The sequence below is a fragment of the Melospiza georgiana genome, chromosome 18 (genome assembly GCF_028018845.1).
Source record: "Melospiza georgiana isolate bMelGeo1 chromosome 18, bMelGeo1.pri, whole genome shotgun sequence".
In the NCBI taxonomy this organism is placed as follows: Eukaryota; Metazoa; Chordata; class Aves; order Passeriformes; family Passerellidae; genus Melospiza; species Melospiza georgiana.
In genome coordinates this window covers 12101027-12123463 of record NC_080447.1, presented here as the reverse complement: position 1 = coordinate 12123463, position 22437 = coordinate 12101027, and the positions used below count along the sequence as shown (strand labels likewise).

Below are 22437 nucleotides of genomic sequence, written 5' to 3'. Positions count from 1 at the left end.
CCCCAAAATTTAAAATAACTCTCTCCAGCAAACTGTAAATATGTGCTTTCGGCTTGCAGTTAGTAAACACTGCTAAAATGGGTCTTTTTATTTCCCTATTCCCATAGAAACTAATCTATTCTGACCAAGGCTTCTCAAATCAGAGTAACTGCCATATCACAGAGCCTATTAAATTCTCTACCCAAAAGAATAAAAGACGCCGAGCTTTATGCAAACTAGTTCAGTCACAGCACTGACAGCAAGGGATATGACAGGCAAAAAACCCAGACAAATTATTAGATTAGTCAGTGGGAAACTAGAAAACAAACAAAAGACCCTCTGCTAGTCGTTGTTTGGAACACTGGAAAAAAAGCCAGCACTTAAACCTGTGTTATAATTTATATAATAATATTATTAACACCAGATTTGCTGTTGTCAGAAAATGTTGCCTATTTACAATTTTTACCCACAGAAAACCATCCTGGCAAGATCCAAGCTAGAAAACCAGCTAGGGATGCTAAGAATCTTAAAACACATAAAGCATTTAATTTACTTCTAAAATAAAAGTGGAGCTTAAGGATTTTGTTTGGATTATCCATCCACCTTTTGTTTGGTTTTCACCTGTAGACACACCAGGATCAAAGACAGTGTGTGTACAAAGCCCTCTAAACTTACAAATATTCTTTATTTGTACCCAAGAGACATTTTAAGTATCAAATTTTATATTTTAAAGATGATGGGAGTTGAGATCTGCCCGAGCCCCTCAGTTTAGGATCCCAGATGGCCGGTACTGTCCAAACCTGACTTTTTTAATTGCTGTTCCCACATCCAGAAGATGTTGGTCTCTGGCTCTTGTTGTCCATTACAGAAACCCTCTAAGGATATTTAAAACAATGCACACAACCAGGATTTTATGAGGGTTTCACTAAATACTAGGTGAAAGCTTTCATTTCTTTAAATCCAAGAATATAACAACAACCCAGCACTGCAAACCAACACTTCAGTGCATCCACACACCACGCCAAGAGTGAGAGGGATGGGGATTAATCAGCCATCCAAGTTTACCACCATCCCCATAACAAAGCTCCACAGCACCCCAAGGGAGTTTTGGCCAGAGGAGAAGGCTGGTGGAAGAATATTTAATATTTTTATAGCAAAACAAGTTATTTGCTTAAGATAGCTTGGCTGGACTACAGCCTGGCACTCAAGCTTTGTGCAGCAGCTCCAGTAGGAATTAAAGCTCAGCTTTAATGGGTGCTATGTTCCAATGCCTCCTAATGCATTTAGGGTTATTGGCCAACTTTCTCACATAAAAGCAAGTGTGTGCGTGTGTGTGGATACACAGGATTACAGACACACAAAAAGCTGAGCACAGCTGCTTCATTTTTGCGAAGCCTTTTTTTTTTTTTTTTTTTTTTTTGTTGTTGTTTTAATAGGGAGGAGAGTTGTGCTTGCTCACCGTCCTCGTGGGCAGCCACGGCCAGGGAGCTGTTGATCCTCACAAAGGAGACGTGTGGCAGGGCTCCAGCCCCTCCAGGGCCTGCCACTGCTGCCAGCACAGGGGCTCTGTAGTCCCAGGTGCGGGTGTCCCACAGCTTCACCTCCCCTGAGCTGTACCTGCAAAACAAGGGAGCCATCACCCACCTGAGAAATTAACAACAGAGAATTTTTATAACTTGATGGAAAGCTTACGTAGAGAGATAAGGATTGTTTTCTCTTCTTCTCTCTGTGCTTCTCCAGGAAAAATCTTAGGAGAGAAAATGATGTCTCTCTGTTCAGAGAATGTGAATGCCACAGCACAGTATGGATCTGTATGCAAACTGTGCACATAACCATAGTTATAAAGAATCTGAAGGACTGCATTGTATAAATTTATCTGACCGTTCAGAGTCCATCCACAAACAAACAGGAAAAATCCTAGGAGAGAAAATGATGTCTCTCTCTGTTCAGAGAATGTGAATGCCACAGCATAGTATGGATCTGTATGCAAACTGCATATAATCATAGTTATATAGAATCTGAAGGATTGCATTGTATAAATTTATCTGACCATTCAGAGTCCATCCACAAACCAACAGGATAAATCCTGGGAGAGAAAATGATGTCTCTCTCACATTCTCTGTGTTCAGAGAATGTGAATGCCACAGCACAGTATGGATCTGTATGCAAACTGTGCACATAATCATAGTTATAAAGAATCTGAATGATTGTGTTGTGTAAATTTATCTGACCGTTTAGAGTCCATCCACAAACAAACAGGAAAAATCCTGGGAGAGAAAATTATGTCTCTCTCACATTCTCTATGTTCAGAGAATGTGAATGCCACAGCATAGTATGGATCTGTATGCAAACTGCATATAATCATAGTTATAAAGATCTGAAGGACTGCATTGTATAAATTTATCTGACCATTCAGAGTTCATCCATAAACAACTTCAAAAACTAAATCATTTGACAAATCAAATTAAAACAGAGGATAGATCATAGTTGGATGACTTGTTTAAAACATAGTTTTACACCTTAACTAAAAAACCTTTACAAAGTAAGTTTACATGTATTGATTGTTATAGTGACAATGTTAGTGACAGTGCCTTGTACACCTCACTGTGCACAGCAAACAATAAACAAAGCCATCAAAGAAGTTTTTTCTCTTCAAGAGAGAGGGGGAAATGTGGGAAATGAATTTGTAGAGAATTCTCAAAGCCTGACAGAAGGCCCACACAGTGTGCATCTGCATGCAAACCTTGAGACAAGAAATGCTAAGTTAGAAATGCCATGGAATGGGACAGATATTGTTGGGAGAGAAATGGAGCTACAAACAAGTTTCAAAGGATGGGCTCACAAATAAGACTGGATACTTTGGAGAAACAGAACTATGAAAGATGCATTGTGGTGGGACCCATGAGGGGCAGTTTTAGATGATTGGCTTTAAGGCATTTACAGCACGGTGTGGCAAAAAGCTGACAGGCCAAGAAACACTTACAAGTGTATTGTAATTAGGGAAAAAATTAGCTTCTGATTTTGATGGTGTGAATTCTAACATCCGTATTGCCTCACCCTTCTCATGAGACTGAAAATGGAATAAAAGTTTTTCAAACACCTCTCAGTTGCCCCATCTCTAAATCAGAAAAATCCATAACCCAATACCAACAACCCCACAGCACCTGCAAGGAGGTGGCTGCAGCAGAAGGGAGGAAGGGACAAGGATGGGTTCAAACAGCTCCCACACTGATCCTCCCCAGCCCCCTGTGCACAAAACCATCAGCTTGGCCCATTTTAGCCCCATTTATTGAATGTGGCACAAAGTCTACCAGGGCAGGCAGGTAAATGAAATTGGAAGTACAAGGAATGGTGTGGCCAGCAGGAGCAGGGCAGTGATCCTGCCCCTGTGCTCAGCACTGGTCAGGCTCTACCCTGAGTGCTGTGTCCAGTCCTGGGCCCTCAGTTTGGGAAGGACATTTAGGGCTGGGGTGTATCCAGAGAAGGGAAACAAGGCTGGTGAGGGGCTTGGAACACAAGTCCTGTGAGGAACTCTGAGTCCTGTGAGCTCCTGAGGGAGCTGGGGTTGTTTAGCATGGAAAAAGAAGGGTCAGGGGTGACCTCACAGGACCCCCTGACAGGAAGCTGTAGCCAGGGAGGATTGGCCTCTTCTCCCAGGTAACAACTGACAGAATGAGAGGACACAAGCTGAGCCATGGGAAGTTTAGACTGAACATCAGAAAAGAATTCTTCACTGAAAGAGAGACTGTGCCCAGGGAGGTGGTGTATCATTTCACAGCTTTTAATGAAGGGATGGCACCACAGCTGGGCTAAGAAGGATTTATTGTTCAGATAAACATCAGTCTCTGAGGCTGTGAGATTTAGAGGAGCAAGCAATCAGTCATAACTCAAAATGGTCACAAGTTCCTTGTTACAAGACAATATAGAACTTTCTAACCCAATGAATAGATGCCACAAGGTTTATTTTGCTTTTCTAACCTATCACCTTTACTTACTTCTGCTGCACTGAGGGTACTTTTGTCCAATAGGCTTCTGTCTCACAGACACACAGATGCTTCTATTATAAGCTGAGAGTTTAGAAGTTATTCCACACAACCCCACTCCTACATTATAAACCCCTCACCATCTTATCAATGCAGTTTCTCACTTACTTAAGGCACATTCTTACAACTATAGAAACATAAGTTTATGATTTTTCTGCTTAATGTCTCTGTGTTGTATTTTTACATCAATCCAGCCTTTTTCTAAGGCTGCAGATCAAACCCTTCAGAGTCTGTGGAAGTTTCTGTTTGTCTGATTCCCACAGTGGTGGAGTCACTGTCCTGGATGTGGCACTCAGTGCCATGGTTCAGCTGATGAGGAACTGCTGGGTCACATCACAGGTTGGACTTGATGTTCTCAAAGGTCTTTTCCAACCCAGTTCACCCTGTGATTCTGCGGCACACAACTGAGCCACCACAATCAGTATCCACTTTGCAACTAACACACAGGAAGAGCCAGGCTCAGGAGAAAAAAGGAAATCAGGAACAAGCCTAAATTACATCATGGCAAAACTTCAAACTGGTTCTTTTCAGTCTTTCAAGATTTCTGGTTGTGTTCAACCAGAGCATTTATCTATGACCACACCAGCACCCACCCAATCTGCTGCTCTTTATAGGAAGAAATTTCTTTTTATAGAAGAAATTTCTTGATGTCTCATCAACAGATCAATTTACCTACATCTCTGAAGACTAATTAATTAATTTATTAATTCAACTAAGTGTTGTCTTTAGAATTAAGGTTCCTTTTTTGCAGGAGGCTCATTAAAATATCACAAAAACGGTAATTTAGCATCAGCTTGTCAATGAGGAAATAAAGAAACAGAACTAAACTTTTCAGATAATATTGAGTATATCTGAATGAAAGAAGGTTGTTACACAGCAAACATGGATAAACTGCTCTGGGCCATCTATGACCACACAAAAGACTTTTAAAGGGGAAAAAAATCACAGAAAAAGTAGAGAAGCTTCTACAACTAGTCAAAGACCACAGTTCTGTAATTATTTAAGGCCAGTTTTGACAAAACTGTGATAAGTAACATTGTCAGATGTCTTCCTCTGGCATAGCTGACACTTGGTATTCTTTTGGAAAATCAAAGGTGCTTCCTGTTCTGTCACCTTTGTTGTTACATGCTGACTTGTGGGGGAAAAGTCTCATGGAAAAGTGATTCTTACCAGCCTCAGAGGTCTGGGGGTTGGGAATCTGGCTGTGCTTATGAGGAAGAAACCAGTTAATTACAAGAAAAATAAGGAAAGGAAGGTTTAGGGGACATGGGAGTTGCACTCAGGTTTCCCATTCTCTGGGCAGTGCCATGCCCAGGGCTCCTGGTACTGGGAGCAGATCCCTCCCCACCTCCTGGTGGAAAGGCTCCAATTTACAGAAGGAATTAAAGCGCCCAGGGGGGTGGTGAAATCTGTCAGGCAGAGAGAGATGCACATTAATTGATCAGGAAGAGAGGGAAGCCTGTCCTTGTCACTGCCTCCTCTGCTGTGCCTGACAGGGGAGCACCCAGGGAAATGAGAACAGGGTGGGACACTTCTCCCTTTCTCTTTCTCTGCAAAAAAGGCCCAAACCTCTCTGAATCCTGCTTTCATTTCCAATTTACAGCAGCACAATCTAACAAGAACAGGCCAAGAAACATCTTCCCCAAAGCAAAATGTTTCATGATGGATTGGACACGGAGCACAGATCAGATCACAACAAATCTCCTCAGTTTGCAAAACTGCAAAGGGCTCATTTTGCTTCAAAATCTGGATATAAACCACAACAGGACAGGTGATTGCAGGCCCCTTCAACAAGAGGCACACAATGTTTTGGAAGCATTTTAATTCTGAAGTGATTTTTTGTTTCCTTATGTTAGGGTTGGTTGGGGTCATGTTTTTGAGCTTCTCCTGACTGCCAAGAGCAGCAGATTCCTCCCAAGGGAAGCCAAAATTCTCTTGTCACTGAAAAGTGAGTTTCAGGGGAGACATAAAACACTGGTAGACTGGACAGAACTCAGGGAGAGAATATTTGTTTTCATCTCTAAATAAACAAGGAAGAACAGCATCTCCTCCTAGTGTAGCTCTCACACAGTCCAGGCTGGAGATGTGAAAACAAAGACTGAGAGAAGGAAAAAATGGCAGGAGGAGAGACCCAGGGCTGGATAATTCTCAGGGCACACTTCATCTGGTTTCCCTCCACAGCCTGGAACACAAGGGATCCACCAAAAATAACAATGCATTGACTGCAATCCTGGAATTAGAGAAACAACATCACAGCACCACAGTAAATCCTTAAATTCATTTTATCTCAGAATTCAATCAAGTCAAAATTTAGTTTGAACTGTTCTCTGCTCATGAAGAACCACCTGAACCACCTCTGAGCCAAGCTCAAACTGGAGCAGCACCACCAAACACTTCTGGCCATTGGTTTGAAATCAATTTGATGATGAAATAAATTCTGATGTGGTGTTGCTGGGACCTGTTTGGCAGGGTCTGCACCAGCCCAGCCTGCAGCCTCCTCCTCCCTCCTCCACTCCCTGGTGGATCAGCTCATGCTGGAGATTCCCATTCCTGTGCCATGGACCTGCAGGACACCAGAGTTTGTCCCCAGAGAGCTCTGACACTGCCCAGCAATCCCTGAGAGCATCCTGTGCTCCTCCAGTGACACAGACCAGGGAGACTCCAGGAGAACCCTGCAAGAGCCCACCAAAGCTCCCCCCATGGCTGTCCAGAAATCCCAACAGTGGCAGCACAGGAGAAATTCCACAGGAAGGTTCCCAAGGCTTCCTGTATCCCTCCTCTGCCATTTCTCACCATTCCCATCCTTCCCAGGGCACTCCCACATAGCAGAGCTGAAGGATTGGGAGAGATGTTCCACAAGACCATGGTGGGATCATGAGTGGAGCTGCAGGGAAGCAGCCTGGGGAAATGGGAGATAGAAACCAGCTCCTCCACTGCCCATTTCCAGTGAGCACTGGGCCTGCACCAGGACTGAACTGGAAAAATTTCAAACACAGATGAATCCAATTCAGAAAGCAAAAAAAAAAAAAAAATTTAATGTTGTTGTAAAGAGCACCACACTTTCAATTTGTAACCACAACAAAAGGCTTTTAAACTATTAAAGCACTGCCTTGCTGTAAAAAAAATAAAAAGGCTGCTTTATTGCAGATAATTGGCAAATCTGCCCTATCAACAGAGCTGGCTGGAGAGAGGAACACACTGCACTATTTCTAGATAATTTCAAGATTTCTATTCATTTCCCACCACAACTTTTACATTTTGCCCTGAAATTTTCATTTGGATCACTCAATGAAATAACCCCAGATGCAAGTCCTGCCCAAGAACAAGCCCAGCACTCCAAACCCTCTCAGTTACTGAATTTTCTACCAAGATGGCAATGAAATGCCCACTTAGCTTCCTGCTGGAGTGAAAAAAAAAAACCCCAAATCAACTCAAAACTCCCTTCCTGTTTAATACAACAATGATCCCATCCTGGTTGCTCTGACACCAAGAGCCTTCAGCTGCTTTCCCTGATGGGTGCCATGAGCTGATGAGTGCAGGGCAGTAAATCCTCCAACACCTGACACCACTGAGCAAACCCAACAACCCAAACCCTAAAACAACCCACATTACAGACCACACCTGCTTCATTTCATTTAGAAAGGTTGTCCAAAGTCTTGCTCTCCTGAGCACAACAGGGACCAACAAGAAGCCTGTTGCTCACAAGGCCAATTTCCCCCTCTCCTGATACCTTCCACCATACCACACCTGGCTCCCAGCTCTTTCTACTCACACATTTTCCCTTCTCTGATGTTCAACAGAGCCTCTCCACACAAATAACTCAGCTTCTTTGATGGACTCACATTCCACTTTGCCCTTTGGAATATTTCAGTATAGACACATGAGAAGCAGCAGCAGAGAATGGACAAGCTGTATTTTTCTAAATATACTTCTCAACAAGCCCATTCTCTAATTCTGGCCAGATATGGATCTAGCTGTAAAAATTAGCCTGGATATTCAGGAATGATGCATCAAAACCTTGCTGAAATGGAGCAACAATAGGTAGAATGCATATGGCATAGAAAAACTGTGAGAAATTAAATTAATGTACAATAAAAATAACTATTCACTAACCAAAAGCATTGTGACTGCTTTTTAGTGGCAGTGATGAGAAGGACATTTTGCTGTGCTCTCCCACATGAGTGAAAGCAGAGGAGCTGGGGTTAAAAGCTGCTGCTGCCCCACGATGAATGTCTGGGAAGCAGGTGGTGGAGTGCAGAGCACATGTGGGAGGAAGCAGAGCTGGAGGCTGGCACAGCCCTAATGAAGTGGTGCTGAAGAGGCAGACGATTTCATAAGGAGAAAAACATCAGGAAACTGGTCAAAACACAGAATCTCATCTGAAAAAGCTCCACTGTGCTGGATAGCAATAGCCAGAACAAATTTGGGGAAGAGGAGGAGGGGGAGGCTGATCCCTCTCCAGAGCCCCAGATGTCTTTATGGTTGCCTAATGACAATTATACTCAACCAATTAAGACACTGCTATCACAGTTGCATTGTTAGTAAGGCTTTGGCCCTGAGTGTTGATGGCTGTCTAATTAGTGTTTGTGCAAAGTACAACTGCAACTAATATATAAACTGACAAATACACAAAAGAAAAACTGTTAACAGGAACATTTTCCAAACATTCGAGACTCCGCTCATTCAGTCCATGGCAGCAGCAAAGACAAACTGCTTTCCTTCATGGCTGGGGGACTGCTGGCACTGCAGAATTTCACTTCAAACCACAGGGTCAACAGGGCCCTTGCTGGGTTTCTGTTCAGACAGAATGCTGGTGCCACTCACTTTTGGTGCTGCCTCGAGCACACCCCTCCAGGGCAAGGCTCGCTGCACTAAACTGGGCTGGTCACCAAAGACTTCTGATAAAACCCACCAGAAACCAGTTTACATTTTCCGTATTTTCTCTAAAGAGTCTGTAGCAAGGAAAAGGAAGGAGAAAGAACCCCCTTTGTTTCACAGTCAGGTCTGATTTCCAGAAGGCAAAGTCTGTTCGGTTTCCAGATACCTGCGGTGATCAACAAACCAAAAAAAAAAACCCAACAACTTTGTTTCAGGCAGTCAGGGACCATCTGTTAATACTCAAAAGGTCTTATTATGAAGTCCTTACAATGTCAGTGCATTTTATTGAAGTCAGTAGGAATTTTGCTGCAGTAACAGTCTCTGTTTAAGCAGATGCCTGTTGATAAGCAAGTAAAATAATGAGTATTTTGCATTGTCTTGCTCCAACAAGCACCTCAGAGCTTTCATCCTTATTCCACCACAAGCAACTCTCCAGTCCTTCCTGTGTTTAATTAAGGTATCAGCCAGTGCCCCCCTCAGCAGGCTCAAGAATAAGGCCCAATTAAAGATGCAAACCCAAGCCCAAACACCTTCAAATTGGTTCAGATTGACCCTGAGCTCCATCTTCTCTGCCAGCTCAAGTGAGACAGTGACAACTCAATGTCCAATTTCAAAACACCTCCCCTTCAGAACCATGGCATGTTGGGAGGTACCTCAATCACAACTAAAAACACTGGAATTCAAGGGATTCTAGCACCTTCTTTGTATTCCTCTGAAGTGAGGGATGAGTGAGGGACACTCAGAAACATCTACCACAGGATGAGGAGCCTCAAAGACTGGAAAAGGTAAAAGTTTCCCATTCTCTCTGCATTCTCACTCTCAGGTATTTGGATTTTGCCAACTCTAACCAACAGGTAGCTTGACTGAAGGATTCCTTAAGGAAAGGATTCAGGAAAAACTAACAGTAGCAGAAAAGAGCTACTTGCCATGGCAGAAAGGAATATAAATAGAACACAATGGCCAAAAATAAAACACAAATGGAACAGGGAAGAGAAAATTTTCTATTACATAGCAGAAAGCTACACCATAAAACACAAGGAAAAACAGATGGGGGTAAACCAAAACCAGAGTCTGAAACAATCCTAATACTGGTAGAAGAATGCAGAGTAGAAAATTAATCGCCCTGATTTCATCCAAATGTACTTTTGGGCTGCTTGATATATGAGTGCAGCCATGAAAAATGTGACTAATGTGTCCCAAAATGGGTCTGGAAGCACTTTCAGATTTAGCATGTAGGAAATCCATTCTGAGCATCCTTGTGATCGGTTCCCAAGCTCTTCTGCTGGGAACCCAACTTTCCAATTTACCAACCCACGCCCATCTGTGGAACCCTCACAAATATGAAGCTGCAGAGAGCTGCTACCTTTCTTTTTAGGGCTTTATTTAGGTAATTATCCCTCAAGAAAGTGGGTTAAGCTGCTGCAGTGCGTAGTTCTGCAGCTTAGCACAGTTATCTGTAACAAAATTAACATTTCACCATCCTCACTGCTTCTGCCTCACCTTCTATATTAAGTGCATGCAAATGTCATACCAAGGGAACAGAAACAAGCCAAAGGGTTGTACTGTAAGGAAAACATTTTAATGAACATTTATAAAAGCAGCAATTAGAAAAAGCCACACTGTTTCTAATAATTTGATTTTTAAGGCAAAAAATCTCCCATCCCCTAGCTCAAGGTTCCAGTGGCTTGCATCAGCCCAGGCCCATTAATTAAAGCAGCTCCTCTACCAAGGAAACAAATTACTGTGGGTACAGGAGAAAAAAAAAAATTATCTTTTCCATAAGAATTCAGGAGGCATTATGATGCAATCTGGGAAGGCACTGCTCCATCAGCCCTATCATGTCACAAAGGACAAAGAACAGATAAAAACAGTGGCTCCAGTTGCAGACAGAGGTGAGAAGACACCACTGGAGCATGCTGGAAATTGATCTGTTTGCTCTGGAAGGAACACAAACTGCAACAGGCTGCAAGCAGCAGAGAGGAGGAGGGGCAGCACCTGAGCTCCAGGCACTGATAGTGACAGCCCAAAGAGTAAAAATGGAATCTTCAAGAAGTTTAGTAGAAAGAAGGATGGGTTTGTCTGGCCTTACAAGCTCAAAATTACTGCTTGTGCCCACAAAACCCAGAGGCAAACCAAGAGCTCCAGGCAGGTTGCAAAAGCAGCTTCCAGAGAGTCAGATCAGGCTTCATAAATGAAAAAAAAACCCCAAATCAACTCAAAACTCCCTCCCTGTTTAATACAACAACAATCCCATCCTGTTTGCTCTGACACCAAGAGCCTTCAGCTGCTTTCCCCGATGGGTGCCATGAGCTGATGAGTGCAGGGCAGGTAAATCCTCAACACCTGACACCACTGAGCACACCCAACAACCCAACCCCACTCTGGGTTTCACCTGAAAGGTTTTCTTCAGGAGCTGGCAGAAAAGGCAGCCTGGCTGTCACTAACACCACCTTACCTAAGCCCCTGCTCATCTGTCACCCTCTGAACTCATGATGTCACTGCCCTGCTCAGGGTGGAAAGAGGAGCCCTAACACTGCCCCTCAGCAATGAGTGAAGAGAGCACAAAAGGTCTGGGGAAGGTTGAAGGAAAAAGCAATTATTTTCACCTTCTGCTTTGTTTGACATCTTGGCTCGCAGTCACTGGGAGGGGAGGGAGAAACTATGAAAGTTGTGGCATCCTGGAAGTGAAATTTAGGCAATTAAACAAGGCAGGGGTTTATCCAGGCTGTTGGAAGTCTTCAGTTTGTTAACTTTGATTCATTTTCATTACTAATTAATATTTTGGTTTCCTCAGGTCTGCACACTGAATTAAGATGCAAGAGCTAATAATAAATACCTTGAGAATAACCCACAAGCCCTATAGCAAAAAATCCAAATTAGATGAGAGTTGACATGAAGTTTTTAAAAGTGCAGGAAAGCTTTTTCAAGCCTTTCGGGCTAGTTTCACACATCATTATGAAACTAAAGAGAGTGGCAAGCCCAGCTTCTAAAAAGTCATTTGCAGGTCACCTTTGAGCAGGAGCAAAGTGGAGTGGAAGGTGATGGAAGAGAACAAAGGAACTCACCATAAAGGAGCAGCTACTTGTGTGCAGATGTTGCTCAAAATGAGTTAAACTGAAAGGCCCAAATTGTTTGTGAGTGCTCCCAGAATGAAGAACTGTATAAAATCATGTCAGCATGAGAAATAGATGTCCAGATTCCCCTAAGAAACCACACAGGATATTTAGGAAGCTCTTCCTTAGCTTCTCATTGCCTTTACCAAGCATTACTTGGGGAAGCACCACCTGTGCCAGGTGTGCCCCACCCTGAAAAGGGAGAAATGCGAATCTGTTGGTTTATCAAAGCAATCAGCAGAGGAATATCACCAGTCCTAACTCCTCAAATCTCAAGGAAAGCTGGCAGTACTTAGGGGGGAAGGAGGAAAACATCTGAAATTAAAATTTCAAGAGCAGCCAGGGCTGATTTCCCAGTCTGTAAGAGGTGCAGGAACTCCTCAGAGCATCTGCTAATGCAGTTTGTGGCCAAGCTCTTCACTACCAGGCCACCACTCAGTCATGCAAAACTGAAGAAAAAGAAGATGATAGTTTATAGTTCTGGGTCTTGGGAAGGGTGCTCTGACTCTGGTCTGACTCTTTTGTTTTATTTGCAGAGCCATCACCAGGAGAAGTGAAGCCACAGTGCCTTTTCTGTAAGCATTAAAAAATTAACAGATCCCCCTCAAAGCCCAGCTGGTGTGGTTTCAGGGGTGAGCTGTGAGGTGAGATAGGCACCAGCAGCACAAGGCAAGCTCACCCCAGGGCTCAAGAACAGCCACAGGTGAGGATTTCAGAGCCAGTCAGGAGCAACAGGCACAGGACATGCCATGGGCACATCACACCATGGGATCCTCTGGAATGACAAGGCCAAACAAGGACCAGATGCATGTTCTGAGATCACACTGTCCAGGAGGACCCAACCTCTGAGAAAAAGGTAGCAAAAGAAAAAAAGGTAGCAAAAAAGTAGCAATTTTACTGCCTGAACAAGCATTTGCTTTAAAAAGCCCCATATAAATCAAGATTTTAGTAAGAGAAAGTGAAGCAATGCAGGCATTCTGCACAGTAAGTGACAGCATCAGGCTCAGGGAGCCTCATCACCAGCAGGAATTTCTAAAAGCCAAGCAAGCAGCTATGTAATTGCTTTAAGTAAGCTCTGACTTGGGGCTGAAACTCCATTTGAATGGGGGATGAGGGGGAGAACATCATCCCTTTAGAGAAGATCCTTCGAGACTGTAACTGTAGAAAGGCTGGCGAATCCAGCATTGATTGGGAGTGAGGTAACCACAAACACCGCTGGCTCAAATGAAAAGGGACTCAGGGGCTGACCCAGAAAACAAGCCTGGTAACCACCGGGATGAAATTTTAATGACAAACACAAGAAGCTCTGCGTGCAGGCCAGATTGAATTATCTGATGGCAGGCAGCACAAAGGGGAGCTGCTCGCTGCCACCTCGGCTCCCAGCTCAGGTTGCACTCAATCAATCCCTGAAATTCTGCCATCTCCTGGCCTCAGCCTGGCCAGCAGCGTGGGGACAAGGGAGAGTGCATGGAATTGGAGCGTTTCTCTGGGTATTTCTGTGCCTTTGCTTCCTTCACAGGTTAATAAAGAGCTGCTCCTGAACCACCTCAAACTGTGCCTCTATAAATCACAGCCCCTGGTTTAAGTCACTCTGCCCAAAACCTGTATCAATTCCCTTTCAGAAAGGTTAAAAAGCTCTACAGCAACTAAAATAAAAATGATTCTACTTTGCAGCAGAGTTTGAAGCAGGACAGTGAAGATGACAAGATCGTGCCCAGCATTTTGTTCCTGAGGCCTCTCACCTTCTCAGGAAGAAAAATCCTAAGGAAAGGATTTTTCATAAAAGATGTCTGTGAGGAACTACCTGTTGTTGATGGTTGGGAATCCCCCTTTTGTCAGTGACACCCTGCTGCTTCCTGGAGGATGCCACCTGGATGGTGAAGAGGGGACATCGGAGCTGGCATGGAAATAAAGAAACCCCTCACCAAACCTAGCCAAAACCCCCTAAAAAATATGAGCCAACATGGAATTGGCAGATCAAAGTGATGTCTAGACGTGAGGAACAGAATCCAGTGTCTCCAAAGACCCTTTTACACCTCACCCTAGCCTAAAAAGATGTTGGCTGGACAGAGGACCTCGAATGTGGAACTGAAAAACTGGGAACCTCCTGATGCTCTCATGAGGATGGAAGCTCCAGCTCTGCCCACAGACCAGTGGACAAAGCTGCACTTTTCCTCCTCCTCTGTGCCATTCCTGGGAGCAGCAGCAGCAGTATTGAGTGCAAGCCCTCGGTTCTTCCCACCCGCGCTGATTTCAAATAAAGGCATTAAAAAGGAGAAAGATCTGCTGCCCTGTTTATTTCACTGCCCTGTCAGCCTGACCTCAGTGCCAGGCAGAGTTCTGGCACAGAACATCAGCAGGGCCAAGTGCAGGGTCCTACCTTGGGCCATCACCACCCCAGGGAATGCTGGAGGCTGCACAGGGTGGACAAAGCCCTGGAGGTGCTGGTGACAGCAGCTGGGCACCAGCCCAGCCCAGGTGTGCCCAGGTGTGCAAGGGGCCAAGGGCACCTGGGCTGTCCCAGGGCAAAGCACTGGGCACTCCTGGGGCACCTCCAATCCTCTGCCCAGTTCTGGGCCCCTCAGGACAAAAAGGACCTGGAGGGGCTGGAGCGTGCCCAGGGAATGGGCTGGAGCACCAGGAGTGGAATTATGATCCAAAAACCTGCTAAAAACTGAGCAGCTCTGAGCAGAAATAGAAAATATTTGGAATAGAAAATATTCAGAATAGAAAATCCTTGGGAAATGCCCCACAATTCTGGATTAGCAGCACCAAGCCCTGCAAACTCACACATTCAGACACACAGGCCCCTCTGTAATCACTGATTATTCCCATGCAAAGCTGAGCACAGCGTTTGTGAAACAGGAGAGAGAATCATTAAATGTAACAGATAATTGATATTTATACTGAGAGGAGAATTGACTTTGTAAACCTCAGCTATTAAATTACTTCTTCAGCACTGAAAGAACACAAGAGTTTGTTATTGATCACCAGATTCATTACACTTTTATGACAAATTTGAAAGCACAATGCCATTAAGTTCAATTTTATAAGCTGGGAGAGACAGGGGAGGGTTATGGTTGGATTTAAAAAATAAAAACACAGCAAACAACAAAACCCCAACAAATTCCTCAATATCCTAAATACTTACCAAATGCACATAAAGTATTTCTCTGCACAATTTGCTGATGCCCTCTGAAGTTTTAGTTATAAACTGAAGTCTCCCTTGTTTGATATTTACCATTTACCAATTTAAGAGACCAAGCAGAGTGAAGGACAAGCAGTAAACAGCAAAGGACATAACTTTTGTGTTCTAATGCTCTAAACTCTTCATTTACTAACTAGGTAAATTCAAACAGCTGAATTTTAATTTCTTCATGTTGTTTTATCAAACACATGCTGACAGCTTCATAAAGAGATAATTCAATTTTCAGAGAAATTACTGGAAAGTCATTTAAGTGGACATCTTTTTTCCTAAAGGATACACACATGCAGAGTTCCCTCAGTGGTCTCTTACCTGCTCACCTGTTTTCAGGGATCTGAATTATTTAATTGTATCACACCCCTGATGTAAATTCACCAAGAGAATCAGGAGATACTGGAGGAACTGGAGAAGCAACATGAAAAGAGTGTGTGCAACTGTCAGGACCCAACTTCTCTGATACACCAAGCCAAAATATGGACTATTTGATTTAATATGCAGGATTCATAACCTTTGTTTATTAATACTTCAGAAATGTAATTTAATCTGCATAACTATTTACTGCACGTTTGGATATAAATACAAAGAAGAAAATGAAAGAAAAGAAGAGCTGGAGGTTTTGGCAGCAGCATGGAGACAACTGGGTTTGCTGTCTGATACTTTAGAGTCCTGCTCTCAGCTGTCCAAGAGCATTCAAAAGGATTTCCATGAATTAGAGTTTTCCAGGCATCTTTCTTATAACTAGTCTGTTAATTTTGAAGTATTTTAGAAGCAGTTTCCTCAGTCCCACACCATTAACATGAAGTGCTACCATTACACATTTAACTCTGGTATGTCAAGGACAATGTAATAATTTTATTTATATCATAATTTTTATTTATTCATGTCATTTCTGGAGGGTTACTAATTACTGAACCTGTGAAATTCAAACAGAACACAGGAAAGCCTTACACTTCCTGGGAGAATCACTGTAACCTCTTCTAAAAATTTGTGAGACTCTTAAAATTGTATTTAAGAGTATAAACCACATGAATAGATAACATTAAACCAAGGTCCAGAAAACTTCTATATTAGGAAAAGAGAAGTTTGAGTTTATCTATTCTGAGTGGGTTATTTTCCCCCCAGGTTGTCTTTTAAGTAAGAATGGAGAAAAGTAACAGTCCTTCTAAAGTTATTTTTGTGCTGTGACAAGATATCTTTGTGATTAAGAGATTTTTAGGAAAAAACATTAAAAAGGTTTTTTTTTTTTCAGTAGATGTATAAAATGTTTAATACATTCTGGGTCCTTCCACAGCAAAACAATAGATGGAGTTCATCAAAAAGCACCTGAGTTTTTACAGGGACTACTTGTACATGAGATAACTTTTGAATAGTTCCATAAAAAATTGAACTGCTGAGGTAAATTGTAGATAAACATCCTCATCAGTCACTAAAGGACAGCCTGTCTCAGGAACTGCAGCTGAATCCATTCTTAACAGAATTAAGTTAATTAAGCAACAAACAGGTGCTGCTTTTGAATTTATTAAAGGAAGCACCTGAGATTTCACATGGTGAAGGTGGAGTGAGCCCTACACAGACTGGTAAAGATGGAGTGGGCATTATACAGCTTAGTAGAGGTGGAGGGAGTATTACACAGCCTGGTAAGGATGGAGCAAGATTTACACACTCTGTTAAAGGTGGAGTGAGCATTAGACACTCTGGTGAAGATAAAATGAGCATTACACACTCTATAGAAGGTGGAGTGGGCATTACACAGCCTGGTAAAGGTAGAGGGGGAATTACACTATAGAAGATGGAGTGGAATTACACACTCTGGTAAACATGTAGTAAACATAACACACTCCACAAAAGGTGGAGTAGGAATTACACACTCTGGTAAACATGGAGTGAATATTACACACTCCAAAAAGGTGGAGTGGGAATTGCACACTGGTAAGGATGGAGTAGGCACTACACACTGTTGCAGTTGCAATGGACATTACACATTCTATAACACATGGAGTGAACATTACACACTATAAAAGGTGGAGTGGGCATTACACACTCTATTAGATGGAGTGGGCACTGCTGACCGTAGCAGGTGCAGTGGGCATTACACACTCCATAGAAGATGGAGCAACCTTTACACACTCTATAGAGGATGGAGGGGGCCTTACACACTACAGAAAATGGAGCAAGCTTTACACATTCTATAGAGGATGGAAGGAGCATTACACACTCTATAGAAGGTGGACTGGACATCACATACTCCACAGATGTTGGAGTGGGCATTGCACAGTCTACAGAAGGTGAAGTGGCACTACACACCCTACAGAAGATGGAGTAGACATTACACACTCTATAGAAGGTGGAGTGGGTATTACACACTCTACAGAGGATGGAGTGGGCATTATACACCCTATAGAAGATGGAGTGGGCATTACACACTCTACAGAGGATGGAGTGGGCATTACACACTCTACAGAGGATGGAGTGGGCATTACACACTCTATAGGAGGTGGAGTGGGCATTACACACTCTATGGAAGGTGCAGTGGGCAGTGCAGACCCTGCTGCAGCTGCAGTGAGCAATGCAGACTCTATGGAAGGTGCAGTGGGCATTACACACTCTATGGAAGGTGCAGTGGGCAGTACCCACTCTGTGGAAGGTGCAGTGGGCAGTGCACACTCTGTGGAAGGTGCAGTGGGCAGTGCAGACCCTGCTGCAGTGGGCAGTACCCACTCTGTGGAAGGTGCAGTGGGCAGTGCACACTCTATGGAAGGTGCAGTGGGCATTACACACCCTATAGAAGGTGGAGTGGGCATTACACACTCTATAGAAGGTGGAGTGGGTATTACACACCCTATAGAAGATGGAGTGGGCATTACACACTCTATAGAAGGTGGAGTGGGCATTACACACTCTATGGAAGGTGCAGTGGGCAGTGCACACTCTATGGAAGGTGCAATGGGCAGTGCAGACCCTGCTGCAGCTGCAGTGAGCAATGCAGACTCTTTGGAAGGTGCAGTGGGCATTACATACTCTATGGAAGGTGCAGTGGGCAGTGCACACTCTGTGGAAGGTGCAGTGGGCAGTGCACACTCTGTGGAAGGTGCAGTGGGCATTACCCACTCTGTGGAAGGTGCAGTGGGCAGTGCAGACCCTGCTGCAGTGGGCAGTACCCACGCTGTGGAAGGTGCAGTGGGCAGTGCACACTCTGTGGAAGGTGCAGTGGGCAGTGCCAGCCCCGTGCAGCCACAGAGGGCAGTGCCAGCCCCGTGCTCACCCTGCCATCACCACGCCGTCGCAGCAGTGGACGTCGCACAGGACGCGGCCGGGCTCGTAGTGCAGCTGGCTCACGGCACCCACACGGTTCTGCAGAGAGACACAGGGCTGGTGATGCCATTCCTTTAGCCAGCAAAACCTGCTGCTGGCAAACTCCCAGCTTTGCTACTGCTACCCCAAAACCCCCCAGCAGCTTTCAACTGGGAAAGAGAAGCTGCAGAACACAACACCAACCCTCGTCTCCCACTTGCTCTAAGCAGGTTCCCATTTTTCCCCATTCCAATTTTTCCCCATTCCAATTTTTCCCCAATTCCTTCATTTCCCTCTCACCTTCCAGTTGGTTTTCAGCATGTGCTCTCTGGCTCTGCAGTTTTTGAGGGCAAGCTTCCAGCAGGAATGGTCAGAGATGCTCATGTCCAACAGGTATCCCTCCTCCTGGCACAGCCGGTACCACAACACCTCGTCTTCTGCAAGGATTTTCCATGTCCTGCTGACCTAGAAATCAATGTTTATATATGGATCTCTCATGAATGGATAAGGAAAAATGAGATTTTGTATTTCAGATACTATTTAATATTTCATATTAAGATATAAATTAATACAGGTCTGTATTAAGATAAAAGTCTTACTTTAACAAATATATTTGTTCAGTCTTTATAGACCTGAGTATATAAAAACCCCAGACTTTTAACAAAAGGCTTGTTTTCTGTGGTTTCTTCAGGAAATAAATGAGTTTATACTCCACTGAAACTCCACATAACATAGACACCAGTTTAGTGGCCACACTGTCAACCTGAAATATCAGTGACTGGAAAATTTTGACAGGAAAAGCAGCAAGAAAACAATTAAGAGAGAATTGTGAGCTTAGAGCAAAAATATGAATATATTTTCATATTTGTAGCTAAGAAACCCTCTCAGATCACAGCACCATACCTCTGAAGTCCCACTGACAATGCCTGATTAGGGGTATGACATTAGTGATTTATAACCTATTGTATTACAGTATGCATAAATAGGAATGAATTATTAAGTTTTTCAAGCAGCCTCAAGTTGCTGCCCATTCCAGAGAGAACAGCTTCATCACAATCAATTGTGGGCTCAGAATTAAAGATTCAAGAGGTAAGAGCCAACTTAAGTAGCTTTTTTTTTTTCCTCTGTAATTCTTAATTTAAAAAAACAGATGTAACCAATGAAAGCCACGACTGGTGAAAGCAGCAATCAATTGTGCTCTGGTTCTAAAAAGATTAAAAGAACCTTCTGAGACTGACATCATTTTTAGTAAGTTACAATTAAGCATCTAATGTTCATTTCAGTCCCCAGATTATGCCAAGAATCCAAGCCTCCCATGGACACAAACTCCCCCAGGACCATCTCTTTATATTTATTTGCCATTTTTTCCATAGTGACACACACACAGAGAATGTTTAATATGATGAAAGAAGGGGCGATCTGAGTAACCTGCAAGTGTTTTCAAGGTTTGAGACTTACAGAGAAAAGCAGTGCTCAAATAGGAATATCCAAAAGCAGCAAAATGAACATTCTGGATCACCCAGAGCCCTCAGAGCAAAGTGGCACAGGGAGACAATCCCCCTCCATCCTGTGACAAAGGAAACAACCTGCACAGGGCAAGAATAATGCCCTGAAATGGCAGAACCAGCACTGAGGCTGCTCCAGCAGCACACAGCACCCTGGAATCAAAGTGCTGAGCGCTCCTGTCCCTGGAGGGACACACTCAGCAACTTCAAAAGCACCAAAGAGAGGCAATCCCAAATCCAAACCATTAGGAATTTGCTCTCAATTTGATTTAAAAGTAGGATAAATATCTGTGTTATTGCTCCAAGAATACAAAAAAAAAACAAAAAAACCAAAACCCCAAAGCAGCTTTCTGCTGACACACCAAAAGAGCAGCTGTGGTGCAGGAGTGGAGCTCCCCAGGCAGAACCTCTGCCCCCTCCCCAAACAGCAGCAACATTTCCCTGACAGGGACAGGCTGAGCACACGCACAGGGAAGCACAGCCAAACCAGGCCAGCTCTTGCCTTGCTTTCCAAAAGAAAAATCAAAAATAAACACACACCTTTCAGCCTGCCAAAACAGACAATATTGCACAGACCTTTCAAGTTTCAAGGTCTTAAAAGCATTTTATAAAGACAGTAAAACAAAAGAAAAGGGGGGAGAGCTACATAAAATTTTGACTGCCTTTTCAACTTTCAGGGGGAATAAAGATCCTATCCTATCCTGATTTTTTTTCAATCAAATTACAGTGAACCCTGCTGCTTTACAAGCCTGAATTTCCAAAGGGTCCCTAACCCAGCCTTTCCTTACAGCCCCAAACTCACATGCCAATCCCTTGTAAAACCCCACTGAGCGAGGCTCAGCTGCACGAAATCACTAATAAAGAGTCTCAAGCATTTCACTTTACAGCACCACTGTGAGCTGCAGCATTAAAACCAGCCATTGGCTTCAAGTCAGCTTTATTAGATCTGCTTGACTTGGAGTTTCAGGTGAGGCCCCAAAAGCCAGGGCATTATGGCTTTATTTACATGCACCCAAAAGCTGGGTGCTGGAGAGGAGCTGAGATGTGCAAAGCTCTTGTTAAAACTGTTTCCAAATCTAAACTGCACAGAAACTGCAGCAAGGATCAATGACAACATCTTACAGACTTGTTTATAGATTTGGAGTCCTGAATTTAATTTTGTCTTCAGTGTTCCTATTATCTTTTTACAACTGTTCTAAGCAAAGAAAGTTTGGGTTCCCCTGAGCTCCACAGAGGGACAGTTTTATATTTTATAGTTCAGCAAGTAATAATGTTCTGAAGGACTTCAAAAGCTTTTGCTGACACAGGCTTTGCTATTTGGTTTTGCCTCTGGGGGATATTTTTCCCCCTAAAAAACCCCACCTCTTCCATCAAATCCAAAATTTCTTCTAATCCCATCTAAATCAACTGGCTCAAATCCTAATGAAGGTTTATTCATCCCTCTGCATCTGATAATGGTTTTTATTTCACTAGGTTTATTTTCTTCCCCAGACACACAAAGGCAGAGTCAAGGCTCATTTGCTGGGACCAGGGGCCTCAATTAGAACTCGCTGGACTTTGAGCTCAGTACAAAAACCAGTGCCAAGTGTTTAATCCAAAGCCATTCTGATGGAAGCTGCTCATCTTTTCTGCTCACAGCCCTGAGCACAAAATGGTTTGGCCTGGAAGGGACCTTGAAGACCACCCAGTGCCACCCCTGCCATGGCAGGGACACCTCCCACTGTCCCAGGCTGCTCCCAGCCCTGTCCAACCTGGCCTGGAACATTTCCAGGGATCCAGAGGCAGCCACAGCTGCTCTGGGAGCTCCATCCCAGCCTCTCCCCACCCTCACAGGGAACAATTCCTGCCTAATATCCCACCCATCCCTGCCCTCTGGCACTGGGAGCCATTCCCTGTGTCCTGTCCCTCCATCCCTTGTCCCCAGTCCCTCCCCAGCTCTCCTGGAGCCCCTTCAGGCCCTGCAAGGGGCTCTGAGCTCTGCCTGGAGCCTTCTCCTCTCCAGGTGAGCACCCCCAGCTCTCCCAGCCTGGCTCCAGCCCTCAGAGCATCTCCATGGCCTCCTCTGGGCTCACTCCAGCAGCTCCAGGTCCTCCTGATGTTGGGGACCCCAGGGCTGGGCCAGCTCTGCAGATGGGGTCTCACCTGAGCAGGGCAGAGGGGCAGAATCCCCCCCTCCTTTCCTGCTGCCCCTGCTGGGGGCTCAGCCCAGGGCAGGGATATCCTTCCCCATCCATTTCTCTGCACTCTCTGGGAATCACAAGGAGGTTGGATGATGGCTTTTACCCATAAACAACCCTGATGCAAAACCATGCTCAAAAAAACACATTCAATTTTCTTTTTATAAATGTATAAACATTAAAGCCTCAACAGTTTGACAATCCCAGAAGCCCTGGAAGCAAGCAGCTGAAATTCTTGATTTATGC

At 44.0% G+C, this 22437-nt stretch overlaps 1 protein-coding gene across 1 annotated transcript in view; it reads right to left on the bottom strand.

The window, feature by feature from the left end:
* The window catches only part of FBXW8 (F-box and WD repeat domain containing 8), a 61036-nt gene that overhangs the window by 31813 nt on the left and 6786 nt on the right, over positions 1-22437 (bottom strand). The window contains exons 3-5 of the mRNA XM_058037260.1: positions 18810-18974; positions 18481-18569; positions 1439-1596 (exon numbers count right to left, since the gene is read on the bottom strand). Of these exons, the coding sequence (XP_057893243.1) occupies positions 1439-1596; positions 18481-18569; positions 18810-18974 (412 nt within the window). The remainder of the gene's footprint in view (positions 1-1438; positions 1597-18480; positions 18570-18809; positions 18975-22437) is intronic.